Below are 27958 nucleotides of genomic sequence, written 5' to 3' on the forward strand. Positions count from 1 at the left end.
CCCGCTCCTCCTCTCCCACCCCTGGTGAAAACTGCGGGCGCCGGGCAGGGTGTAGCAACTGGAGGCGGCAGCGCGTCTGGAGGAGGCTGCTGCGGCCGAGAACCGGAGCCCAGGTAGGAGCCAGAGGCAGGGCGGGACCCGGGGCGCAGGGATAATAGGCCCCCTGGCGCCCAGGCAGGCCCTCCCGATCCGAGGCTTCGGAAAACGGTCGGAGGGCGCCCTGGGAAGGAGCCGCTCAGTGCTTGAGGAGGGGGCTGCTTGCCAGGCAGGGGCAGGAGCCGGACGCAACTGCTGCAGGCCGGGGGTCGCGGCGAAACTTTCGCCCGCTGGGGAACGTTCGCCTGGGGCTGGGGTGCTGGAGGAGAACCGGGAGGAAGGGCGCCAAGGAAAGCCTTGCGTTCTGCTCTCCAGCCAGACGTCCCCAAAGCCAGCCTGCGAAGGCGGGACCAGGGGTGGGGGGCGGTGAAACTGGGGGAGCAGAGGACCGCAAACTGAAGGATATCTCTGCCCTGCGACCTCGCTGCGGGCTGGGTGCGGGGCATCCAAGGAACGGGAAACCGCAGTACCGCGGGCGGGGGCTGGGGCGGGGACTGGGAGGAAGGCTGGCAGACGGGGGAGGCGAGAACTGGAAAAGGATGAGAGAGGGGGAAGAAGGACCTCAATTGGGAAAGGAAAGGATTGGAATAGGGACACGGAATAAGGGTGGGGTTAGTCGAACGCGGGCTGGAGAGGAGGGAGAGCAAAGCTTCTCCGGGTTCTGAGCTGCGGGGACGCAAGGCCGAGGAAAGGCAGACTGCACCTCCCCTCCAGCTGTCTACCCCTCCCTTTGGCTCTACATCCCCTTGAGTCCCAGCCCCATTTCTTCCTTTCTAGTTCTAGCCGCTGCTTCCCCCGCTTCCTCTCCTAGATCCCAAGCTCGCCACCCGCTCTGTAACTCAGCGTATGCTAATCTAAACCAGATGTCGACCCCCCTTTCTTCCCCAACGGCACCTCCGGGTCCCTCTCGGCAGGGGTCTGAGAGGGAACCGACTGCAGCCGCAGGCACCCGGGAGCCCCAGTCTCGCCCCTCCCTCCCCCCTCCCCCCACTGGGCTGAGCGCCTGGGACCCTAGACGCGGCTAGCGGCGCGCCCTGCTCAGCAGGGCGCACGCACCAGGGCACGGCCCCGCGCACTCGCAGGCACACGCCCCTGCTGTGGCCTCTCCCTGGCGAGCACTGCTGCAGACGGGCTAGGCTACCCGCTCTGTGTCGCCTCGCCGGGATATAGATTCAGCCTAGGCTGCAAAAAAAAAGACAGGGCAGAGAGCCTAGGCAGGGAGGCTACCGAATCTGGACTGGAAAGCTGCAGGCCCAGGAACCCTGCCCAGAGAGCTGGACAATTGGAAACATCTTGGTTCTGATGCAGAGAACCTATGCAATAGGATGGCACTGTCGCCTTCCCCACACACAGTCGGGAACACCCTTAGCGGTGTGCCAAGTACGGTCCTACCTGGGGCCCCACACATACCCGACCACGCTCATCTAAGAGGCCGGGGACTAAGGCCGTGGATCACTTAATCTCCAGCAGTGCCAGATGTCTGTCATTTTTCTTAATCCCCATCACAACCCTGTGGGTATCTAAAGCCCAGGTTCATTCAGTACCTTTCGGGCATCTGTTGTATGCCAGGAACTGTCTGGGCACTGGGGATTTTCTTCTGAACGAGAAATAGGTAGGCCCTGAATGAGGAGGTTTTGTTTCATGGGTAGAGAGTTCTGATTTTGCAAGATGAAAAGGGTTCTGGAGATTGGAGACTGTACACTTAAAAGTGGTGAAGATAATAAATTGGGTGTTCTGCAAATTTTACGATTAAAAAATTAGGAAGTCCCTGACTTCCTGAAAGAGAAAACGGTCAAGTTAAAGTCACTTACTCAAAGCCACCCAGCTAGTAAGGGTTCAGCACGCATACACACCACGGAAGGGTGTGTTCTCCAACCCCCTTGCTTTCCCAGATGGGGAAGGGCTGAGTGGCAGCGTCACATTCACTGAGAGGTGGGAGGGGAGAGGGCTATAGAGAGGGGCTTGGATGCCCACTGTGGCCATTATGGCATGTCTCCCAGGGGCCCCCAGCCCTGGCAGTAAGTGCGGGCGCACCTGCCCCACCTCTTGGCTGATTCCCATCCTGTTGCACCCCCAGATCCAGGACTGAGCTCTCGGCACCATGAACCCTACCATTGGCATCACTCTCTTGCTGACAGGTACCGGGCAAGGGGCAGGGCTGGGATTCCAAGCACCCTGGCTGCCTTCCTTTCAGAGAAGCTAGCTTCTTCCTCATGACCTCAGAAAGTAGAGGTGACTAAAGGAGAGAGAGGGCTCCTTTTATCCCTAAGTCAGCTGAGCAACCTAGTTGATCTTCTGACTGCCTGGGATGGTTTTTGGAAACTCAATTCACTGAGCCTGCCCCATACTGAGTTGGAATCTCCAAGTGTGAACCAGGATGTTGCATCAACTTCCCCCAAGGTCTCCTGCCCCTGGAACATACTGGTGGGACCCACGACTAGAGTAGAGGGAGGTAGGCTGGGGCCTGCGGTAGGGAAGGTAGACTGGCCCTCAGGGACCTCTGGGCGGGGAGAGGTGCTCAGAGAGCAGACCCTGTGCCCTTCCCTGGCCAGGCCTTTCTCTACTGTTAACGTGGATGGGAGGCCCCCTGCTCTACAGGTCCTCACCAACTTGGAGGGGGCACTGCTGGTGCCAGTCTTACAGGTGGCCCGTGGGCAGAAGGTGACCAGCCTGACAGCCTGCCTGGTGGACCAGAGCCTTCGTCTAGACTGCCGCCATGAGAATACCACCAACCTGCCCATTCAGTACGAGTTCAGCCTGACCCGTGAGACGAAGAAGCACGTGCTCTTTGGCACCATTGGGGTCCCTGAGCACGCATACCGCTCCCGAACCAACTTCTTCAGCAAGTACAATCTCAAGGTCCTCTACCTGTCGGGCTTCACCACCAAGGATGAGGGGACCTACACGTGTGCACTCCACCTCTCTGGTCAGACTCCCATCGTCTCCAACAGGAACGTCTCTGTGCTCAGAGGTGAGGCAAACCCCCAACAGGACCAAGGAAGCTGGGAGAGGCAGGCTGGGGAGGAACGGGCTGGCTGGGACAGCTGGCAGTCCCCTTGGCTGGGCCGCAATAGGGAGTGGTCCCATAACTTCTCTCCCCTTCCGCCCACTGCTGCCTGTGCCCGGCGGAATCGCTACCTTCAGCGTGAATGGGGGAAGGTCTAAGGGGACGGTCAGACGGGCAGAGTGGTGTGGCACACGCTTCCCCCATGACTGCGGGCAGATCACTCGGCCTCCCCGGACCTCCTTCTCCCCACCTGGAAAGCAGGATGGCACAGCTGCCTCGCCCACAGTTTCCTCGTGACGATATTTGTTCAAGGGCCCAGGAACCTGCAAATGGGAAAGGTGGCTGGTTCTGTCAGACCAGGTTGGCCCTGGTTCCAGCCAAGACATCACGGCGCCACCCTCCCCAAGGGAAAGCAGCCTTGCCCTGGGCCTGGGCCTGCCCGAGTCCCGGCCGCTCTGCATTCCCGCCCTGCCTCTCTGCCCCGTCCTCTGTCCACAGATACGCTGGTCAAGTGCGGAGGCACGAGCCTGCTGATCCAGAGCACCTCGTGGCTGCTCCTGCTTCTGCTCTCGCTGCCCCTCCTGCAGGCCATGGATTTCATCTCCCTGTGACTGGCTGGGCCCATGGAGAATACAGGAAGCCACGAGGCCCAGTCCAGAGACCCTACTTCTCGGAGTCAGTTGACCCCCCTCCCCCCAACCTCCCACACACCTTGGGGAGAAGTGGGGACCCCACCGCCCCTAAGGAATCCCACTGCTGCATGCCATCATCTCCCATCCCCCACTGCCACCCCCTACCCTCTCCGCACGCCACTGCCTATTTGTATCCTTAGTTCCAGAGCTGCTTCTGTCTGATTTAGGACTTATCCTACCTTTTCTTTGGCAGTTCGCGAAAAGGGAAGCCAGGGCTGGGGACCTGATGGAGAGTGAGGGGATGGGAGGGGTATCAGTCCCTGGGGCCGGCCATCCTTGCCCACCGGGACTAGAGGCCTGGGAGAGACCTGGGCGAGGAGGGGGAGGGGTGTGGCCCTAGCACATCCCTCAGCAGTAGGGATGGCGCCTGAAGACCCCGGATGTGAGGGCGCTGCCAAGCGTTTGTGGCCCATCCTGTGAGGAGAGAACCAAGTGTCTCCACGAGCACTTTCTGTCACAGAAAAAAGCCGCCTTCTTACCCTGCAGAAGTCCCCAAGGGGCCTTGGGCCCGGCGTCTGGTCCAGTGACAATGCAGATTCTGCCCGGGAAGCAGCGCTGATGGGCTGGTGAGGCAGGTGGAAGGCAGGGTCCATCATCCCTCCCCCCAGTGAGGAAGCTAAAAATGGGAGCTAGCGTCTCGCACTGGCTCGGCCAGCAGTTGGGAGGTAGCAGAGGAGGACAGGCCCCCTCCCAGGCTATCCCAAGCTCCTAGGAGCTTCCAGAACTCAGAGCTGGAGGCAGTGAACGAGGTGGAGCCCCTGGCTGAGCCACACGGAGTTCGGCCCACGTGTTCCCCAGGAGGCTCTTCCGTCTTCCCCCAGCAGCGCCCAAGCCTTCAGATAGGCCCCCGCCCCAGAGACCTGCCTCCTCAGGGACCTCTCGGGGGCCTAGGGCTGGCCGTGGGGTGATACCCATAAGTGAACATGCCTCGAGGGGTGGCTTTTCCCAGCAGCCAGCTCTGCACCCGGCGGCTCTTCCCCGTCCTGTGACCGTGTGTAGTGCCACCCCAGCTTATGGCATCTCACTGAGGAAAAAGAATACTGTACAATAAAACCAAGCCTCTGGAATCTGTCCTCCTGTCTGTCTCTGCTTTGCTCCTCTCTCCCCAGGCCCGCCCCCCTCCCTTAGCCTTGAGGCCCGACCGGCCACCTCCTCCTCTCCCCCATCCCTGCTTTCTGCAGCCCTTCTCCTCCCCCCTGCCCCCCCAGGGGTGGACCACTGCATGCCCGGCTTCTCAGAACCACTCTAACACGGCACGTTTGCCCAAATAAACAAATGTTCCCTCTCTGTGGACTCACCTGCCCCATGTGTGGGCCAAGCCGCATGGCGCCGGTTCCAGAACGTGCTAACGGGCACGAAGGCACGGAGTCTGCCTTCTGGCGTCTGGATGTTCTCAGAAATGCCCCGTCAGCTTACAGCTGCTATAGAGAGGGGCACAGAGGGGCGGCTCGGGAAGCGAGGCGGTACTCGGGAGCTGCCCTCATCATCAAGGTGTGAGGACAAGCGTCTCTTCTTAACTCCAACATGGCCACATAAAGCACTGGAGGTGGGGAGAGAACCCTGAGGCCCGTCCCCAGCTCCCTCCCCTAAAAGTCACTGAGTAGAAAGCGCCCCCTGGTAGAAGGGACTAGAACAGCATCACAGGGTGGTTCTGGGTCTCAGTTGCTGCCAGAGTGAGGCAGCCCCCAGAAGGGAATCTGGGGGAGGACAGTAGTGACTACCCAGAAGCTGACTCATTTGGTATTTAGCGCTGGGTAGGATGGTTTTTCTGAGCATTTGCTTAAAGGCCCAGGATCTAAACTCACGCCACTGACTCCCACTCTTGCGACACCTCCCATTGATACCTGAGCTTTGCCAGTGAGCCCCGTAGTGGCCAGGCCGGAAGAGGGCAAGAGAAGCGCTCAAGGAAGAGAGGGAGCTGCCCGTGTCACCGACCACGGGGACCCACCCATCCCCACGTGGGCTGTTGGCCACTCAGGACAGTGTAGCCAGCCTGGACACAGGGCCCTTTTGCTGTGCCCTGCTTGCAGCCAAAAAATGAAGAGCCTTTGTAGGGGAAGGGAGTTCAAATGCCACCCTCGGGGTAGTAAGAGCTAAAGCTGGAAGGTCTTTCTGGAAGGAACTGGGAAGCCAGGCGTTCAGCCTCAGCTGTGAGAAGCCATGACACCCTGGCACCTGTGTGAGCCTCCTGTGTGGTCTTTGTCACCGTTTCCTTGAAGAGTTTAGTGGCCCCTCAACAAGGGTCCCTTTGCAGCCACGCCTGTGGGAGGAGAGCCCAAGGCCACGGCGAGTGGGCTTAGCTTCAAAAGACACAGAGGCCTCTGAGGTCCAGGGGCTATAGGAAGGCAGGGACAGAGAAGAAAGGAACAGGCCTGGGCCTGGGAAGGGGCTCGACGATTTAAAGGCAGGGCCGTCGGGCCTCACAGCACAAGCCAACCCAGAAAGACTGCGGGCCGGGGCTGCGGTGGGCTCCTGGGGCCAGTCCACGACGGCAGCCAGTTCCTCCCCGGTCACGTCAGGAGAGCTGAAGAGTGCTGCGGCACGTCTTCAGGGACTCGGCTAGTTACAAAGAGGGCTGGGGCCGGCCCTGGTTCCTGCACACATGCCCAGAGCCCACCCCACCGAGCCCCTTCCCATTCCTCCTCACCCCTCCCCCACATCCCCCTTGGCCATCTTGGTCCTTACCTTAGGGCGTGGAATCCTTGCTCAGTAGAAAGAGAAAGAAGCCCCTCTCCACACATCCGTCCACTGAGACAGGAGCACCTGCACACGGCGCAGCGTGAGGGTCTTCCCAACACCTAGGGGCTCCCACGGGAAGAACGAGGTGGGTCACCGTGGGGAGACGCAGGGACTTTCTCTGGCCAACCAATAAATGTACCCAGCGTCCAGGGGACCCGTGACACACATCCTCCAGCCCCTGCCCCCCCCAGCATGATGTCCCTGTCCTCACTGTGTCTGCAGCTCCTGTGTTGTGATGGGCAGGTTTGTCTTTACATGTGAAAGAAGCAAGTCCCAGGTTAGGAGTAAAGCACTTCCTCATCTACCGCTGAGGAATCAGTGGGCCTGGAGTCCTTCAGAGTTCTGGCAAAGCGTGAGGGTCGTCAGCTGCCTCCTGCTAACCCTGAAGCAGGGCTTCAGAACACAGGTGGGATTGCCTCCTGCCCAGGGCTCTCAGGCCCCAAATGTCTCCCACCCCTCGGGAGTATCATGTCATGTGAAGACTCCCGGGAGGCGTCTTTGCCTGGCAAAGGGAAGACCTGGGGCAGGGAAGCTATGGAGGTGGGCACGTGCTGTAGAGCGCAGCGTAGGACCAATGGGAGAGTTCTGCGGAGGCCAAGTGTGGCTCTACACCGGAAGGGGCCTTTGATGGCTGGAGCCGCCCAGCTGCAGAGGCAGGAGTGCCTGGCAGTGGGCGTGGTCAGTGGAGGCCACCTGTCCAGCCTGCAGGAAAGCAACTTCCTGAATTCAGTGGGAACCTGGGCTAGATGACCCTAGTCACTTCAGCCTTCAGTGCCTCATTTTTCTGATTTCTAAAATAAGATGGGGGGGGGGGGCGGGAGGCGCATCTGGTGGTGCAGTGGTTTAAGAACCCGCCTGCCAATGCAGGGGACACGGGTTCGATCCCTGGTCTGGGAAGATCCCACATTCCGCGGAGCAACTAAGCCCATGCGCCACAACTACTGAGCCTGCACTCTAGAGCCTGTGCTCCGCAACAATAGACAGCACCGCAACGAGAAGCCCGCGCACCACAATGAAGAATAGCCCCCGCTCGCTGCAACTAGAGAAAGCCCATGTGCAACAACAAAGACCCAACGCAGCCAAAAATAAAATAAATAAATAAAAATAAGACAGGGGAATTCCCTGGCTGTCCAGTGGTTAGGACTCCACACCCCCACTGCAAGGAACTAAGATCCCGCAAGCCGTGCAGTGCAGCCAAAATTAAAATAAAACAAAATAAAAAATAAAATAAGATAGTAGTGCTGGAATGATTTATTTGTACAAAAAACGTTAAGCACCTGGCTGTGCTAAAAGGTAAAAGACATAGCCCCTGGCTGAAGGAATCTACAGCCCAGTAAGAAGTGAGGAATTGATTTCAGTGCAGTGATTGGGGCTAGGAGGCAGGGAAGCTGTGGCAGACACTGCTTGAGGGTTTTCCAACATGTATTCTCTCTTTCTTTCTCAGCAATAGACCCACAAATTAGAACTAGATTATATGGTCCAGAATAAAGACTACATTTCCCAGCTCCCTTGCAGCAAGATGTGCACACGTGTCTAAATTCTGTCCAATGGAACATTAGCACAAAATAATGTGTACAATTTTTATGAAGTGCTCTTAAAGGGAGAATGTGCGCTTTTCAACCCCTTTCACCTTCATGCTGGCTGGAATGTGGAGTCAACGGCTGGAAATGGAGCAGCCATCTTGGACTATGAGATAGAAGTTTTATGTTACATCACAAAGTACAACAGCCTGGATTCCTAGTGATGTTAGAACTGTCAAAGCAGCCATGGAATACCATGTCAGAGTTACTCTTATTTGGAGTTTCTGCACTCACAGTTGAACCTAAATGTACCTTAAAAAGAAGCTGTTATTTAACACAACTAAACTGTACACTTAAAAATGGTTAAGACAGTAAATGTTGTATGTATTTTTTACCACACACAGACACACACAACACACACACACAACACACACACACAAAGCCAAAAGTCAAATTTAGAGAGACAGAAAGTAGAATGGTGGTTGCCAGGGGCTACAGGGAGGGGACATGGGGAGTTGTTATTTAGTGGGTGCAGAGTTTCAGTTTTGCAAGATGAAAGAGTTCTGGAGATGGATGGTGGTGGTCGTGGCACAACAATGTGAGTGTATTTAATGCCACCAAATGGTTATACGTATTTTACCACAATTTTTTTTTTAAAAAAAGGAAACAGCCAAGGCACAAGGGAACTTTTTGGTGTGCTTACACGAGCACTTACATTTGTCAAGATTCATCAAACTGTACACTAAAATGGGTGAATTTCCTCAAACGTAAATTTTACCTCAGTAAAGTGCTATGAGAATACATCTGTAGGGCCCCTAGCCAGGCTAGAGGGCTTCCCAGAGGAGGGGTCATGGTAGGAGTTAGCACAAAAAGCAGGCTCTACTATTTCGTAAGCTGATTACAAAGAAAGAAATGTTATTTTATTTCTTCTATATCCTGAAAGACTTGGGGAGGGGAAGTAGAAGCCATTGTGCGTTTAGTCCGAGGACAGGCCTCAGCCCCTCTCTCAGGCAACAAAACTGCTGGCTGATACAACAGCCCTCAGAGCACATGAGCCCTTCATTAGGGTCCCTGCCCCAGTCATATCCATTCAAACATTTACTAAGTGTGCACCCCATGCCAGGGAGTGTAACTATCTGTGCAGGGTAATGAGAAGAGACCTGCGAATGGTACAGACAAGTTCCTTCCCCATAAAACTTATATTGTGGTACAGGAGATGGACATGAAGCAAGTAAACCAGTCAGACGGAGGGAACACAAAGGGTTCAAGGTGTCCAGGCGAGGAGGGGTACAAGATGTCACTGGAGGCGAATTCTCTGGAGATCCAGTGGTTAGGACTTGGCACTCTCACTGCGGGAGCCCTGGGTTCGACAGTCAGGGAACTAAGTTCCCACAAGCCACGCAGAGCAGCCAAAAAAAGAAAAGTCACTGAAGAGGTAGGCGCAAGCCAGGTCCCACAGGGCCTTGGAGGTCATGGTGAAGAGTTCGAATTTTATTCTAAGGGCAGTAGGGAAGTGATAAAGGACTTGTTCTAATAATGTTTTTAGAAGATCTCTCTTGCTGCTTTGTTGAAGATGAACTGGAGAAGAATAACAGCAGAAGCAAGAAATCAGAAGGATACTGCCATAATCCTAAAAGAGATGATGGTAGCTTGGACAAAAATTGCGTGGCAAAAACAGAAATGGTGACTTTGAGATACGTACAGAGTTAAAACTGGGAGGACTGGTGAATCTGAGTAAGGTCTGTGGATTTTACCAATATCGATTTTCCCAGTGTTGATACTGTACTACAGTTGTATTAGATGTTACCACTGGGGACTTCCCTGGTGGTCCAGTGGGTGAGACTCCATGCTCCTAATTCGGGGGGCCCGGGTTTGATCCCTGATGGGGGAACTAGATCCCCACATGCATGCCGCAACTAAAACAAAAAAGATCCCACACGCTGCAACAAAGATCCTGCATGCCACAACTAAGATCCTGTGCAAACAAAATAAATATGTGTGTATATATATATATATATTTTTTTTTTTAAATGTTACCATCGGGGGAAATTGGATGAAGGGTACGCAGGACCTTGTCATACTATTTTTGTAACTGTTGTAAATTTTTAATTATTTTTAAATAAGGGTTTTTTTAAATTCTCAACAACCAAAAAAAAAAAAAGATGGCAAGTACTAACTCCAGAAACGCCAGAGGGAGGAAAAAAAGAATTCTAATCATATAGCACATTACACAGCTTAGATGTGAAATATTTATAGAGTCATACTAATATAAACACTAAACAGTGATTTTAACCAAAAATTGTGATAAAGCTATATTGGACGATGGGAGAAGACTAAGTACATGTGTTTAGTGGGGGAGAAAATGGGCATTAAGAGAGCTAAACCTCATTTTCCAGAGGTGAAAGTCAACGGATAAGACTTAAAACTGAAAAATCAAGAAATAGCTAGCTATATGAGAAATTTTTAAATATAAAAGTAAAGTAAATAGCAGAAAAACTAGCTGAAATAGTTGAGAGTAGTTGCCTTGGGGAATGAGAATGTAGGATGGGGTAACAGACTGCTTTTACATTATAAACCTAGTAATACTTTTAGTCTCTATTAGTTTACTAAACAATATAAATCAAATGTATTTAAAGAAATATATTAATGCCCAACCCAAAAAAACCAGAGAGGACTTGCTTACTAGTGGTTTAGATGGAGGTGGAGTGTTGAAAGGAAAGGAGACGAAATCCTGGATGACCCTTGGGTTTTTGCTTGAACAATTAGTGGATGGTGATGTCATGTGTTGAGACAGAGAAGGATGGGGAATACTGGGGTGGAGAAGTGGATTTGTTAAATCTGCGATGCCCATTAGATATCCAAATGGAGTATCGAGAAGACAGCTGGCTCTCCCAGTCCTGAGCACAGGTGAGAGATGGGAGTTAGAGAAAACTCGACAGACATCAGCATTTGGGTGGTAGGCACTGACCGCGGGACAAGTAAGATCATGCAGGGTGGTGTTATAGAGAAATAATTGAGCCCAGGCCTAGAATCTGAGGTGGTCCAATACTTAGAGTTTAGGGGGACACAACGGAGACTAAAGAGCAGCCAGTGAGGAAAGAGGAAAGCCAGGGGTTAGCGGAGCCAGAGAAGGAAAAGTTTTGAAAAAGAGCAATCAACTAGGTCCACTTCTGTTAAGAAGTCAAGTAAGACGAGGACCAAGTTGTTGGTGACTATGGTAGCTAGTCTCCAAAGATGACCCCCTAAATAAAATATGCCCTTGTGTAATCCCATTCCCTTGGGCCTGGCATGGCCTGTGTCTTGCTTATGACCAATAGTGTATGATAGACATCATGCTACATGACTTCCAAAGTTAGGTCATAAGAAGCCTTGCAGCTTCCACCTGGTTCTCCAGGAATGCTCACTGCTGAGACACACCCTCCTGGAACCCAGCTACCATTCTGAGAGCTCAAGTCACATAGAGGCCACATGCAGTCACTCCAGTCACCAGCCCCAGCTAAGCTCCCAGCCAACAGCCAACATCCACTGCCAGCCGAGTCACTACGCCATCTTGGACATCCAGCTCAGGTGAGCCTTTGGATGACTCCCGGCCCAGCAGTTGCTGACTGCAGCCTTGTGAGAAAGAAACCCCAAGTGAGAAGTTCCCAGGTAACCAGAGCAGCATGAAACACATTAATAAATTTTTAAAAATAAATTTATTTATTTATTTTTGGCTGCGTTGGGTCTTTGTTGCTGTGTGCGGGCTTTCTCTAGCTGCAGCGAGCAGGGGCTACTCTTCGTTGCAGTGCGCGGGCTTCTCACTGCGGTGGCTTCTCCTGTTGCGGAGCACAGGTTCTAGGGCACGAAAATACTGAGCGCGGGCTTCAGTAGTTGTGGCACGCAAGCTCAGTAGTTGTGGCTCACGGGCTCTAGAGCACAGGCTCAGTAGTTGTGGTGCACGGGCTTAGCTGCTCCGCGGCATGTGGGATCTTCCCGGACCAGGGCTCGAACCCATGTCCCCTGCATTGGCAGGTGGATTCTTAACCACTGCACCACCAGGGAAGCCCATCAATAATTTTTTTTTTACACTTAAAAAAAAATCTTATTGAAGTATAGTTGATTTACCATGTTGTGTTAGTTTCAGGTGTACAGCAAAGTGTATCAGTTATACATATACATACATCCACTCTTTTTTAGATTCTTTTCTCATATAGGTCATTAGAGAGTATTGAGTAGAGTTCCCTGTGCTAGACAGTAGGTCCTTATTAGTTATCGATTTTCTACATAGTAGTGTGTATATGTCAATCAAGTTGATAAATTGTTTAAAGCCGCTAAATGTTGGAGCGGTTTGTGATGCAGCAATAGTCACTTTAACAAGAGCAGTTCAGTGGAGCAGGGGTAACAGAGGCCAGTTTGGAGGGGGTGAGCGAGTGAATGGGAGGGTGTAGACTTCTCTTCCAGGACGCTGAGCTGTGAGTGGTGTGGGAAGCAGAGTCAAGGGGAGTTGTTTATGGGAGAGACTAGAGCACAGTGTACATTCATGGCGATTACTTATGAAGACAGGGAAAGACTGCTGAACAAGGGGGAGAAGAAAATGTGGAAGCAGAGTCCTTGGGGAGGTGAGAAAGGAGGGATCTAGACGAGAAATAAATGCAAAGGAGATGGGTGTGGAAGAGGGGAGTTTGTGAACTTGAGGGTAGAAGTTCAGGGGGTTCCACACGAGTAGCAAGGCCATCAGCTAAATAAGAGGGTGAGGAGATGAAGGGAAGATGCAACAGGTTTGAAAAAAGTAGATAATAGAAAATAGGCATGTCAAAAAGTAGGAGTGGTTCGATATTTTGTAATAACCTATAATGGAAAAGAATCTGAAAAAGAATAGATACAGGGGCTTCCCTGGTGGCGCAGTGGTTGAGAGTCCGCCTGCCAATACAGGGGACACGGGTTCGTGCCCCGGTCCGGGAAGATCCCACGTGCCGTGGAACAGCTGGGTCCGTGAGCCATGGCCGCTGAGCCTGCGCGTCCAGAGCCTGTGCTCCGCAACGGGAGAGGCCACAGCAGTGAGAGGCCCGCGTACTGCAAAAAGAAAAAAAAAAAGAATAGATACAGACATAGATATATGTGTAACTGAATCGCTTTGCTGTACATCTGAAACTAACACAACATTGTGAATCAACTATACGTCAATAAAAATTTTTTTAATTAAAAAAACCCATATGAAAAGATGTAGACATAGAGAATGGACTTGAGGACACGGGGTGGGGGAAGCCGGGGCAAAGTGAGAGTAGCATCGACATATATACACTACCAAATGTAAAACAGTTGGCTAGTGGGAAGCAGCGGCATAGCACAGGGAGATCAGCTTGGTGCTTTGTGTCCACCTAGAGGGGTGGGATAGGGAGGGTGGGAGGGAGGCTCAAGAGGGAGGGGATATGGGGACCATGTAGGCACATGGCTGATTCGCTTTGTTGTACAACAGAAACTAACACGGTATTGTGAAGCAATTATACTCTAATAAAGATCTATTAAAAAAGAAAAGACTAGGGCTTCCCTGGTGGCACAGTGGTTGAGAATCTGCCTGCCAATGCAGGGGACACGGGTTCGAGCCCTGGTCTGGGAAGATCCTACATGCCACGGAGCAACTAGGCCTGTGAGCCACAACTACGCAGCCTGCGCGTCTGGAGCCTGTACCCCACAACAAGAAAGGCAGCAACAGTGAAAGGCCCGCGCACCACGATGAAGATTGGCCCCCGCTTGCCGCAACTAGAGAAAGCCCTCGCACAGAAACCAAGACCCAATGCAGCCAAAAATAAATAAATAAATAAATTTTTAAAAAGACTATAAGGGACCTGCAAAGGCCAAAATATTTACTACCCATCTCTTTACAGAAAGAGTTTGCCAACCCCATTTTTAGTGGATTCTTTTTATTTCTTTTAATTTTTATTTATTTATTTTATTTATTATCATTTAGTTTTGGCAGCATTGGGTCTTCATTGCCGTGCACGGGCTTTCTCTAGTTGCAGCGAGCGGGGGCTACTCTTCGTTGTGGTGCACAGGCTTCTCACTGCGGTGGCTTCTCTTGTTGTGGAGCACGGGCTCTAGGCGCATAGTTTCAGTAGTTGTGGCGCACGGGCTCAGCAGTTGTAGCTTGTGGGATCTAGAGCACAGGCTCAGTAGTTGTGGCGCACGGGCTTAGCTGCTCCGTGGCATGTGGGATCTTCCCGGACCAGGGCTCAAACCCGTGTCTCCTGCATTGGCAGGCGGATTCTTAATCACCGCGCCACCAGGGAAGCCCCAGGGGATTCTTTTTAAGATTCAATATGCACATTTAACCTATCAAATTCTTAAATTAATCAAATTTATCCTTTATCCTCTTTATGGATAAATCAAGGCCCTTAGGATATTATAACTCTACTTACCCCCTCCCACATACATGTTACTGTAGTCAGAAATTTTAATTTTATTTTTTTAAAAACTTTATTTTGAAAGCTACCATATGATCCAGCAATCCCACTCCCAGGCATATATCCAGAGAAAAACATGGAAGCAGAGTCCTTGGGGGACTCTGTTCATGGCAATGCTCTTTACAATAGCCAAGACATGGAAGCAACCTAAATGTCCATCAACAAAGGAATGGATAAAGACGTGGGGTACATATATACAACGGAATATTACTCAGCCATTAAAAAGAATGAAATAATGCCATTTACAGCAACATGGATGGACCTGGAGATTATCATACTAAGTGAAGTAACTCAGACAGAGAAAGACAAATATCATACGATATCACTTCTATGTGGAATCTAAAAAAAAAAAAACGGATACAAATGAACTTATTTACAAAACAGAAACAGACTCACAGACTTAGAGAATGAACTTGTGGTTACTGGGCGGGGAAGGGTTGGGGGGAGGGATTGATGGGGAGTTTGGGATTGACGTGTACACACTGCTATATTTAAAATAGATAACCAACAAGGAAAAAAATAATAATGTATTATGAATAACTTTATGACAATAAATTTGACCTTAAAAGAAAAAAAAAACCCATATGAGATTCAGACTGAAAAAAAAAAAAAGGTGGGGGTGTAAGCAGAATTCTAAAAATAGCCTCCCAAGATTCTATACCCCTAATCCCTGGAATCTGTGACTGAGATGAGATGTCACCCCCATGACGGTGTTATTTTAAATGGCACAGTTGATCTTAAAAGAGGAATACTGTCCAGGTAGGCCTATGAAATCACGTGAGTCCTTAAAAGCAGAGAACTTTCTCTGGCTAGTGGCAGAAGAGGAAGACAGAGATTTGAAGCACAAGGGTGACTCAACGTGCCACCACTGGCCTCGTGAGAAGGACTGTGGGCAGCCTCTAGGAGCAGAAAGCAGAGCCCAGCCAGCAGCCAGCAAGGAAACAGGGACCTCACACCCATAGCCATAAGGAACTGGACTCTGGCAACAACCTACATGAGCTTGGAAGTGGAATCTTGCCCCGAGCCTCCGGATAACAGCCAGCCTGGCCAGCACCTTGATTTTAGCCTTGTAAGACCCCGACCAGAGAACCAGCTGAGCCCACCAGAACTTCTGGCCTACAGACTGTGAGATAATACATGGGTGTCTTAAGCTATTAGGTTTCTGGTAATGCGTTACACAGCAGTAGAAAACTAATACGGTGGGAAAATAAACATACCATGGAAACATAATAGAAGTGCTGGGCAGTGCTGAGTGTGACCCATCTGAGGTGTGTGGCCATGAATATAAAGGGGACTTAATTGGGTGAACTTCTCCAGGGCCATTCACCTGCATGGGTGCAGGCATACCAAGGAAGGGAAGACGGCCTCAGGGAGGGTCCAGGTTTTTCCAGGCACGAGCAACAGAGGGAAGGAGGGGCAAAGGAATAGAGGAAGTTAGCAAAGGAGTAATTAAAATGATCCATTGTAGGGACTTCCCTGGTGGTCCAGTGGTTAAGACTCCGTGCTTCTAATGCAGGGGGCGTGGGTTCAATCCCTGGTCAGGGAACTAAGATCCCACAAGCTGCACGGGGCAGCCAAAAAATAAAAAAGAGTCTTAAGTGGGTCAGGATGTGAAGAGGTCAGAGGGGAGAGGAGGTAAAGGGGGCCAAAAGCTGACAGGCCAGAGGGTTGCAAGGAGCATCCACATGCTGCTGAAACCATGGAGGATGATGAAAGAGAAGGGGGAGAGAGGAAGACAGTGAGCCAGGAGACAAGCGACCTGCAGCCAGCACGGGACAGCAGTGAAGAAGGGTGGCAGGAGGGTAACCAGGTGCCTGGAGATCCAGCAGGGCCGCTTGAAGGAGAGAGCCAATGAGGAAGAACACTTACCCGACCTGTTGTGGGTTGAACTGTGGCCCACCCCCCAAAACAAAGGTACATTCAAGTCCCGATCCCCGGTACCTAAGAATGTGACCTTATCTGGAAATAGGGTCTCTGCAGATGTAATCAAGCTAAAATGGAGTCACAGGACTACAGTGGACCCTAAACCAAAGACTGGCGTCCTCATAAGACAAGGGAAATTTGAACACAGAGAAACAGGAGACACAGAGAGCAGACAGCCATGTGAAGACAGAGGAAAGACTGGAGTGACGCTGCCACCAGCCAAGGGTCACCTGGGGCCACCAGAAGCTGGAAGAGGCCAGGAAGGACCCTCCCCTAGACGCTTCAGAGGGAGCCCGGCCCCAGCAACACCTCGATTTTAGACTTCTGGCCAAAAGTGTAAGAAAACAAATTTCTGTTGCTTGAAGCCACCCAGTCATGGCAGCCCTAGGAAACCCAAACCCCACTTCCCGACCCTGAGGTGTGTGAGGGTCAGAGCAAAAGCAGACTCCACTGAAGGAGGCTTCAGGGGAAATGGTGTCCTCAGGGAACAGTGAGTTTCATTTAAGGCCGGAGCTCAAGAGAACCTCTGAAGACGAGGCTGAGGATGAAGCAGAGCTTGCCCACCCCAGAGCAGTGTCTGGGCACAAGGGGGTTTAGGGGGTGGGGCAGGACCTGGCCCAGGCGAGGAGATGCTACAGGACAGGTGTGCTGATAATGGATGTGCTGGACTCTCTGGACCTCTGGGGACTGAGCCAGACAGGTAGGACTGGCCTGACGCAGTCACTGGGGGACGGTAGGCAAACAGCTTAACTATGGCCTGATGCCCGGTCCCACCGTCCTGGGCTGCCGGTGTGTCAGCAGCAGGAGGGGCCCACTCTCTGGCAGCCTGAGCCCTGGCACATTCAGTACACCGCCCCCTCCTGCTGCGGGGCCTTCTGGGGCAGCTCCACCCCTCACACAGGGTGACACAGCCTTTTGGAGCCTCCGTGTCCTCTGATGACAACAGCCAGCGTCACAGCTCTGGGCTCAGGCTTCAGGCTTTACAGCTTCATGGTTTCCTGCCATCTAGACCCGAGCTGTCCAATATGGTAGCCACGAGCCACATGTGAGTATTTAGACTTAAACAAATTGCACTGAAGTAAACTAAAATTTCTATTTTTCAGCCACGCCAGCCACATTTCAAGTGCTCAGTGGCACATGTGGCTGGTGGGGTTCCGTCCTCACAGAAAGTTCTATTGGACAGAGCTGGACCAGACCATGGGTGGGAACCATGGTTGTTTGAACCGCTGAGCTATCCCACCTCAGGCAAACTCATGAAGGGGAGGCAGGGCAGGGAGAGGAGGGCCCTGAAAGGAACACTTCTCAGCCTCACTCCCTGAGGCAAGGGTCAGCTCCAGGAACGCTCGGAGCACACCAACGCCTCAGAGCCCAGAACACAGTGTCAGGAGGCCTGGAGAGGGGAAAGCCTCTCACCGCGAGTCTAAGGTCCACCACCTCCCATTCTTTACTGCCTGTCTCAGCACAACTGACAGTGGAAACTCCACTTCCTTCCAAGGCACAGGCTGGGGTACGCCTCTAACCCGAACAGCCATTCACCCAGACTCACAACACACGCCAACTCATTTCATTCCAAAATGTCCACGTTAGCCAGCCGTGTGCACCATGAGTAGGCCTGTAGGACGTCCGCCATCCACCCCGCTCCCTCTCACCTTCCATCTCCTCCAGCCCTCCGTGCCCCTGTCTCACACCTCGGCCCCTGTACACACCCGCTGGGCCCAGACCCAGCAAGAGTGCTCGAAACTCAGAGCCAAGAAATGCTTTCTCCCCACTGCCTTCTAAAGAGCGAGAAGGGCAGAAGACAATTCCCACCCATCAGAGCTAACATTCCTCTCAGCTCAGTGCTGGATACTCGCTCTACATCTAGGAAACTACAAGCCCTTTGTGGTGATTTTCCCAACGTAAAGAGTCAGCCACAAGGTGAAGTCTCTCCCTCCCTAGAAACTGAAAACTTGCAACTTTTAAAGGATGGTTTTGGGCTTCCCCGGTGGCGCAGTGGCTAAGAATCCGCCTGTTGGGCTTCCTGGGTGGTGCAGTGGTTGAGAGTCCGCCTGCCAGTGCAGGGGACACGGGTTCGTGTCCCGGTCCGGGAAGATCCCACATGCCGCGGAGCGGCTGGGCCCGTGAGCCATGGCCGCTGAGCCTGCGCGTCCGGAGCCTGTGCTCCGCAACGGGAGAGGCCACAGCAGTGAGAGGCCCGCGTACCGAAAAAAAAAAAAAAAAAAAATCATACGATCCAATCTCAGATAGGCACCCTTTATAGAGGGTTCCCCCAAATGGCTCGAAGACCATGATGGGACCAGTGGGGGCCATAGCATCTGGAAATCCCAAAGCTCAGAAGACATCACTTGCCTGCAGAAGGTACCTGGCGTGAGGAGAACTAACTACACATCACCTGCATCAAAACAAACTAGATTTACCACCCTCTTGTTGAAACTGCAGGAAAAGCCTAAAAAGATGAAATCACCCAGGGATGATAAGTAGAAATTACAATATACATATTACTGCTAACTTCAGATCTGTAAAATGTTACTGATATTTCCTTTACGACACGTGCTAAATGTTAGTGTTGATTTTAGTCAGGATAAAGTATTTACTGGGCATTAAATAGGTCACTCAGTCTTCCTAATCTTATTTTTTATCAGAGGTCTTCAAGTGTAAAAACCTCCTACTGTTCCAGCAACTTGACCCTCGGGGTTGGGGAGAAAATTTTGCCAAACCAGGAGAAAATTTTGCCAAACCAGGAGGTTTATAAGAATGAAACTCCGAACTAAGACAGAAGCAATGGAGAGAGGAGAACCTTAGGGGAACAAAAGAAAGAAAATCAAAAAGCTATGATCCCCGGGGACTTCCCTGGTGGTCCAGTGGTAAAGAATCTGCCTTCCAATGCAGGGTACGCAGGTTCCCACATACCACGGGGCATCTAAGCCTACGCACCACAACAACTGAGCTCACACGCCTCAACTAGAGAAGCTGCGTGCCGCAACGAGGAGTCCACGCACCCTGGAACCGCGCGCCACAACTAGAGAGAAGCCCGCACACCACAACGAAGATCCCACGTGCAGCAACCAATACCCGACGCAGCCAAAATAAATAAATAAATAACTATTTTTTAAAAATAAAAGATATGATCTCCATGAGATGTAGTGAATACGGTGATATTTTTAGATATTATTTTTGTTGGCGTCCCTTTACCCCCATAGCCCCACTTTAACCAGCCAAGCTTTTGTGTTTATGCTTCAGTGGAAGGATGTGACAGCAAAAACCAGGGGAAAAAATGGGAAGCCACTTCTGGCTTTTACATCTCATTTGCCTAGACCCTTAATAAGACAGAAAGGAGCCACAGCCTGGACAGAAGATGTGGAGAAAATATCTTGGGTAGAGCCAGGCCTCCCATTAGCATGCCTACCAGCAGACAAAAGCCAGAGGAAAAGCACAGAGACAGCAAAAAACCCAGAGAGGGTTTTGAGATCTGACCACTGTGGATCCCCACCGCCCCATCCTGGGTAGGTCCTCAGATAGGGGACAGACCCCCAGAAAGAGGAAATGACTGCAGAGTGCAGCCTATTTTGGACACAGCTGGAACCCTGGACAGCATCATATTTTCTCATGCTACTCTGGGGCCTGGAAGCCGCAGAATAATTCTCAAGTGTCCCAGAATGACCCAGAGGTAGCAGAGACACATCAAACCTAACGAGGCCACACAAGCAGCAACCAGGAAGCAGACATCCCAGTGGACACTTGGATGGCCACTTAATAACAAGGGCCACTTCCTCCAGGGCTTTAGCAAATACGTATGGGAAACCCCCTGGAGTTCAGGCAATCCCTGGAGAAAGGAGGGGCAATTCCATCAAGTGACTGAAACTCAGTGTTCACCACTGCAGTAGAAGAGGGGCTGGCTCCAAAGAGAAATGTTACAGAAAACAATGTTATGTCTCCTGAGTTGGTAGACTAAGAGAATACCTCTGTTTGAGAACTATGGGAGGAGAGAACTTGGAAACTAGCAAATTTCTGGTAGCAAACTGGATGATGCCACCGTTCATAGACGTGGGGGTTAAAGGAAGGGGAGCAAACGGTCGGAAAATGATAAGTTTAAGGTTTGGACGTGCTGAAATTGAGATACTGACGTGATGTCCAAGGGTATGTCAGGAGGCATTTGGATAATTACGACTGGTACTCAGGAGTGAGGGCCACCTGAAAATATAGATTTGGGCATCGTCAGCCCATACAAGTAGTAGCTGACGGATGAGTAGCAGATCACAGTGATCTTAGGCACTCACTGCATGCCAGGCACTATTGAGAGCTTTTCATGTATACGAATTCATTTTTTTTCTTTTTTTTTTTTTTGGCCGCTCCACACAGCTTACAGGATCTTAATTCCTCGACCAGAGATTGAACCCACGCCCTCACAGTGAAAGCACAGAGTCCTAACCACTGTGGACCGCCAGGGAATTAGCGAGATTTTCATGCTTTTAAGGGGAAGAATTGGGAGACTTATATGTCAAAGGGAAAGTTGGCAGAAAATGAAAGTTTTAAAGACAGGACTCTACCCAGGGACAGTGACTGAATGTGATGGGAAAAAATACTGAATGGAGACACTTCCAATCCACGATTTCTAACCTCGGATGGGCCCTTGATGCTGCCTGACAATCCCACTGTATGTCCACAATTCATTCGTTCACTCTCCCACTCACTGGCACGCGCTAGCTAGCTCTCAAAGGGCCGACCCCAGACCAGCAGCCTCAGCATCACCCAGAAACATGTTAGAAATGCAAATTCTCAGGCTCACCTCAGACCTCCAGAATCAGAAACTCTGGACGGGGCTTTAACAGACTCTCTAGGTGATTCCGATACACACTCAAAGTTAAGTGCCCCGAGATGGCTAGTTTATTAACTACCACTCCCGCCCCCCACGCACACCTCTCTAAATTTCCAGCCCTTCCTCCATCCTCACTCTCAGCTGACCTTGCTTCCTAATTCACTGAGAGAAAAGAGGCCATCCGAGAGAACGTCCACTAGCTCCCACCACATCCATCCACCTGCCTACATCGGTGCCCAAACACTGTGCCTTCTCTCTTCTTTCTCTGGATGTACCCTTTGTGCCCTGGCCGAAGCCAAGCCCTCACTCCTGTACTAGATCCCATCCACTCTCACCTCATCAAGGACGTTGCTCCACTGATCTCTCTCCCGCATCGTCTATTCTGACTCTACTGGCTTTTTCTCATCAACATCCAAGCATATAATCTCATCAACTTAAAAAATTTTCTTTGTAGCTGAGCAGGACCCTATGGGGCCCTCCCAGGACAGACCTTCCCATGTCCTCTGCCTGCCTCTTGTTTGTAGAAAAACTTTAGCCTCCTAGGGCTTCCCTGAGTTCCAAAGAACAAATTTAATCAGAGAAGTGAGAAAATGCAGAAACAAAGGAAAACAGTCAAACAAGACAAAATAATTAGAGTTTAGCCGTTAAACCAAGTCAAGTACCTTTAGTTCCTCCTCAAGGGCTATAGATAGTATTCTGGGCCATGTCCTTTGAGCTGTTTTGCAGATACTGAAACCCTCACCAGGTGGAAGAAGTTAACTGCATGCTGACCACAAACACTTAGACCCCAGACAGTTGGAACCAGAAGACTGATGATAGTAACTCCTGATTATCTCACCACCAACCAATCAGAAGAATGTTTACCAGCTGATCACACACCCCCACAACCCTCTCCCTCACCCCATCTTTAAATCCTTTTCCTGAAAGTCATCAGGGAGTTAGAGTTTCTTTTGAGCATTAGCTACCTGTGCCCCTTGTTTGGTGTCTGCAATAAACATTGCACTTTCCTTCACTACAGCCCAGTGTCAGTAGATTGGCTGTACTGTGCACAGGAGAGCAGACCCCAGGTTGTTCAGGTAACATCTTACCCTCACTTCTCCTTTTAGCTCCCACCCAATCTCTCTCCTTCCTTTACCACAAAATTCCTCCACAGAGTTGTCTAGGGGACTTCCCTGGTGGTCCAGTGGTTAAGACTCCGCCATCCCAATGCAGGGGGCCCAGGTTCGATCCCTGGTCAGGGAACTAGATCCTGCATGCCGCAACAAAGATCCCACACGTGGCAACGAAGATCCCATGTGCAGCAACTAAGACCCAGCGCAGCCAAATAAATAGATAAATATTTTTTAAAAAGAGTTGTCTATACCTTGTCCCTCCCTCTCCTCCCATTCTTTCTTGAACCACCCACAACCCAACTTTCACTCCACCACTACCAAAACCATTCTTGTCAAGGTCACCAACAACCTCATCTTACTTAACCCACATGCAGCATTTGACACAATTGATCTTCCTCCTTGATAGGTTTTCTTCTCTGGGCTTTCAGCATACCATCACCTCCTGTGGTTTTTTCCCCTACTTCACTGGCCATTCCTTTCATGTCCTTTGATGGTTCCTACTCACTTCTAAAACCATTTAATGTTGGAGAGCTCCAGGATTCAGTCCTTGCACATCTTTTCTTTTCTATTTATATTTGCTCCCTTGGTGATCTCTTCTAATCTCATGACTTTAAATAACATCTATATGCTGAAGACTCTCAATTTTATATCTCCAACACAGACTTTGCCAAACGTGTATATCCAGCCTCTTTCGTGGCATCTTGACATGCCTAATAGACATCTCAAACTTAATATGTGTTAAATCAAGTTCCTGACCTCCCCGCCACTCCCAAATCTGCTCCTTCCACAGCCTATACATCCTCAGTTCATGTTCAGACCAAAAAATCCTTTTTTCTCACACCACCTAATCCATCAGGAAACCCTGTTGGCTCTACATTCAAAATACATCCAGAATCCAACCATTTCTCACTTCCTCTCCTGCTACCACATCGACCTGAGCCACCATCACCTCCTACCAGATGACTGCAGTCTCCTCCTTCTACTCTGGCTCTCTTCAGGTCTGTCCTCCACACAGTAGCTAAAGGGACTCTGTTAAAGCAAAAATGACATCCATGTCCCTCTTCTGCTCGAAATCCTCCAATGGCTCCTATCTCAGAGTAAAAGTTAAAGTCATTGAAATGGCCAGGGCCCTGCAAGGTGAGGGCCTGCCTATCTCTTTGACTTCATCGTCCACTCTCTCCACTCCAGCCACACTGACCTTCTCGCTCTTCCTGGAAGGTGGCAAGCGCATGCCTATCTCAGCACACTTGCACTTACGGTTCCCTCCACTTAGAACATTCTTTGCCCAGACTTCTAGATGGCCCACTCCTTCACCTCCTCCAGGTCGTTCAAATGTCCCCTTCTCATTGAGACCTCTGATGGCACGTTATACACTCTGTATCATCCCCTGCTTTATTTGCCTCCATAGCTCTTACTGCCATCCAATACTATATATTTTACTTATTTCCTTATTTGGTTACTGTCTTCTACTTCTACTAGAATGTAAGCCCCTTAACGTACTTTGCCTGTTTTATTCACTGTTACATCCTCAGTTCCCAGAAGACTACCTGGAGTGTCCAGTAGCTGTCCGTAAAATGCGATGCAATGAGGGTCCGAAGGTAAGCAGATGGGGTAGAAGGTCCCTGGAGAAAGAGAACTGGGCATGGCTTTCTTGATGGAGGAGAAGTCATTTTTGGCTTAAGCTATTTTGTGATCTAAGCCTGGCCACAATGCCAGCCCTTGAACAAGTCTCAGTAATTAATGAGATTAAGGGAAGGGAGGGAATGCAGAAACAAAGGAAAAGCAGTCAAGAAACAATAGTTCAAACAACGAAAACTCAAAAAGAGAAATTAAGGAAACACTCCCATTTACCACTGCAACAAAAAGAATAAAATACCCAGGAATAAACCTACCTAAGGAGGCAAAAGACCTGTATGCAGAAATCTATAAGACACTGATGAAAAAAATCAAAGAAGACACAAACAGATGGAGAGATATACCATGTTCTTGGATTGGAAGAATCAACATTGTGAAAATGACTATACTACCCACAGCAATCTACAGATTCAATTCAATCCCTATCAAATTACCAATGGCATTTTTCACAGAACTAGAACAAGAAATTTTACAATTTGTGGGGAAAAACAAAAGACCCCGAATAGCCAAAGCAACCTTGAGAGAGAAAAATGGAGCTGGAGGAATCAGGCTCCCTGGCTTCAGACTATACTACAAAGCTACAGTAATCAAGATAGTATGGTACTGGCACAAAAACAGAAATATAGATCAATGGAACAGGATAGAAAGCCCAGAGATAAACCCACACACATATGGTCACCTTATCTTTGACAAAGGAGGCAAGAATATACAATGGAGAAAAGACAGGCTCTTCAATAAGTGGTGCTGGGAAAAGTGGACAGCTACATGTAAATGAATGAAATTAGAACACTCCCTAACACCATACACAAAAATAAACTTAAAATGCATTAAAGACCTAAATGTAAGGCCAGACACTATAAAACTCTTTGAGGGGGGCTTCCCTGGTGGCGCAGTGGTTGAGAGTCTGCCTGCCAATGCAGGGGACATGGGTTCGTGCCCCGGTCCAGGAAGATCCCACATGCCGCGGAGCAGCTAGGCCTGTGAGCCATGGCCGCTGAGCCTGCGTGTCCGGAGCCTGTGCTCCACAAAGGGAGAGGCCACAACAGTGAGAGGCCTGCATACCACAAAAAAATAAATTAAAAAAAAAAAAACTCTTAGAGGAAAACATAAGCAGAACACTCTGTGACATAAATCACAGCAACATCCTTTTTGACCCACCTCCAAGAGAAATGGAAATAAAAACAAAAATAAACAAATGGGACCTAATGAAACTTAAAAGCTTTTGCACAGCAAAGGAAACCATAAACAAGACGAAAAGACAACCCTCAGAATGGGAGAAAATATTTGCAAACGAAGCAACTGACAAAGGATTAATCTCCAAAATATATGAGCAGCTCATGCAGCTCAATATCAAAAAAAACAAACAACCCAATCCAAAAATGGGTGGAAGACCTAAAAGACATTTCTCCAAAGAAGACATACAGATTGCCAACAACACATGAAAAGATGCTCAACATCACTAACCATTAGAGAAATGCAAAACCACAATGAGGTATCACCTCACACCAGTCAGAATGGCCATCACAAAAAAATCTAGAAACAATAAATGCTGGAGAGGCTGTGGAGAAAAGGTAACCCTCCTGCACTGCTGGTGGGAATGTAAATTGATACAGCCACTATGGAGACCAGTATGGAGGTTCCTTAAAAAACTAAAAGTAGGGCTTCCCTGGTGGCACAGTGGTTGAGAGTCCACCTGCCGATGCAGGGCACACGGGTTCATGCCCCGGTCTGGGAAGATCCCACATGCTGTGGAGCAGCTAGGCCCATGAGCCATGGCCGCTGAGCCTGCACGTCCGGAGCCTGTGCTCCGCAACAGGAGAGGCCACAACAGTGAGAGGCCCGCGTACTGCAAAAAACAAACAAACAAACAAACAAAACTAAAAGTAGAACTACCATATGACCCAGCAGTCCCACTACTGGGCATATACCCTGAGAAAACCATAATTCAAAAAGATACATGTACCACAATGTTCATTGCAGCACTATTTACAATAGCCAGGACATGGAAGCAACCTAAATGTCCATCAACAGATAAATGGATAAAGAAGATGTGACACATATATACAATGGAATATTGCTCAGCCATAAAAAGGAATGAAACTGAGTTATTTGTAGTGAGGTGGACAGACCTAGAGTCTGTCATACAGAGTGACGTAAGTCAGAAAGAGAAAAACAAATACCATATGTTAACGCATATATATGGAATCTTTAAAAAAAATGGTACTGATGAACCTAGTGGCAGGGCAGGAATAAAGACGCAGACATAGAGAATGACTTGAGGACACGGGGGGGGGGGGGGGGGGGGGGGGGGAAGAACAATAGTCCAGTAAGCAACAGTGAACAATAGTTTAATAAAACAGAGCCCTAGTTCCTCCTCAAGGGATATACATAACAATCTGATGCAAATCTTTGAGTTGGGCTGGAACTAAGGCCCCCAACCAGGTGGAGGATGGTAACTATCTGCTGAGACCCTAGACTGGTATGAACCTAAGGAATGATGTTGACCTTTTCTGACACTCTAATTTCAATCAACTAAAGCTCTCTGTTAAACTTTGACCCAATTCTTTATTTTTTTTTAATTTTATTTATTTATTTTTGGCTGCGTTGGGTCTTTGTTGCTGCTTGCGGGCTTTCTCTAGTTGCAGCGAGCGGGGGCTCCTCTTCGTTGCGGTGCGCGGCCTTCTCATTGTGGTGGCTTCTCTTGTTGCCGAGCATGGGCTCTAGGCACACGGGCTTCAATAATTGCGGCACACGGGCTCAGAAGTTGCAGCTCGCAGGCTCTAGAGCTCATGCTCAGTGGTTGTGGCTCACGGGCTTAGTTGCTCCGCAGCATGTGGGATCTTCCCAGACCAGGGCTCGAACCCGTGTCCCCTGCATTGGCAGGCAGATTCTTAACCACTGCGCCACCAGGGAAGCCCAACTTTGACCCAGTTCTATGCTGAATTCCGCTCAAGCCCCGTCAGGAATACGCAAGCACTCTTAGCTTAAAACTTCCCCAGTTTTGCTGTTCAGGGAGACACTGCTTTGGGGAAGATCCCTTGTATTCTCCATACTTGCTGCAAGTAAAACATGCTTCCTTCTCCTGATCTTTGGCCTGGTTGTGTCTTTTGGCTCAACACCCACCAAGAGGCGAACCCAGTTTTTGGGTAACATTAAGGAAACAAAAGAGTTGAGATCCAGAAGGGATTTGTCTTGGACAAGAAAGAGGGGCACCTCTTTCACTGCTTCTGGAGCAGAATTATGAATGGATTCGGCTATGTTTGTACACAGAACTTTAAGTGCTTCCCTCCTGATTGCCTCTAGTTTCTCTAGGAAATAGAAGACTCGAGGGACTTGAGGAGGGTGGTGATGGACAGAAATACCAGCCAAAGAGAAGAGAAAGAGCTAAGGACACTTGGAAGGACTGATGGTCCAGGTGAAATTGAAAACCTGGACTTGCCTTGGCACCAATCTACCTGGCTGTGTGGTTTTCTTCACCACCGTGGAGGATGGGGGAAAGGTTATACACAAAGAATGGGAACCGCAAAAATTCAAGTTTCCTCTCAGCTTTTTCTTGAAAGACAAAAGAGAATCTCTTCCACTGACCCAGTGCCACCGTTTACCCACTCAAGGAGGCACCATCAGTCACTGGTCTCGTGCGAGTAAAATGAGCAGAGTAGAGAAAGAGGAGCGAAAAAGAGAAGAGGCAGAAGAACTGGCCCTCTCCCAGCCCGGTGGGAAGGAGCGGGAACATTTAGCCTTCCCTAAAAACTGAAGGCTGATACATACGCCCTGGGGTTCAACTTCTGAGCCTTCTCCCCGTGACCCTTCCTCTTTCCCAATACCTTCCAGCTGCCCCGTCGTGTCATATTCAGGTGCTCCACCCCCTCCAAACTCGCGTGCCTTTCCTCCACGTGGTTCTCTGCATATATCGGTCGCCTGAGAGATCCTGGCCGGGCGGGGCTCTAATGACGCCACAATAGGAACAGACCAATAGCA

The 27958-nt window shown here is 50.1% G+C and overlaps 1 protein-coding gene and 1 long non-coding RNA gene across 2 annotated transcripts; one reads left to right on the forward strand and one right to left on the reverse strand.

Moving 5' to 3' along the window:
• THY1 (Thy-1 cell surface antigen) lies at positions 1 to 5082 on the forward strand. Its single transcript, XM_033861918.2, has 4 exons — positions 1 to 113; positions 2174 to 2234; positions 2732 to 3067; positions 3602 to 5082. The coding sequence occupies exons 2-4, from the start codon at positions 2198 to 2200 to the stop codon at positions 3712 to 3714; spliced, it is 486 nt and encodes a 161-aa protein (XP_033717809.1). The 5' UTR covers positions 1 to 113; positions 2174 to 2197; the 3' UTR covers positions 3715 to 5082.
• LOC117313368 (uncharacterized) lies at positions 4171 to 27877 on the reverse strand. Its single transcript, XR_004527811.2, has 3 exons — positions 27805 to 27877; positions 6481 to 6593; positions 4171 to 5216 (listed from the first exon to the last, which is right to left on the reverse strand). It is a non-coding gene; the product is annotated as an uncharacterized lncRNA (long non-coding RNA).
• Positions 27878 to 27958: the final 81 nt, after the last annotated feature.

This window comes from Tursiops truncatus, chromosome 8 (genome assembly GCF_011762595.2).
Source record: "Tursiops truncatus isolate mTurTru1 chromosome 8, mTurTru1.mat.Y, whole genome shotgun sequence".
NCBI classification, from domain to species: domain Eukaryota; kingdom Metazoa; phylum Chordata; class Mammalia; order Artiodactyla; family Delphinidae; genus Tursiops; species Tursiops truncatus.

Coding starts and splice junctions, on each gene's coding strand:
- THY1 (XM_033861918.2), top strand. CDS start 2,198: ATGAACCCTACCATTGGCATCACTCTCTTGCTGACAG. Junction 2,235..2,731: donor CATCACTCTCTTGCTGACAG/GTACCGGGCAAG, acceptor TGCTGGTGCCAG/TCTTACAGGTGGCCCGTGGG. Junction 3,068..3,601: donor GAACGTCTCTGTGCTCAGAG/GTGAGGCAAACC, acceptor CTCTGTCCACAG/ATACGCTGGTCAAGTGCGGA.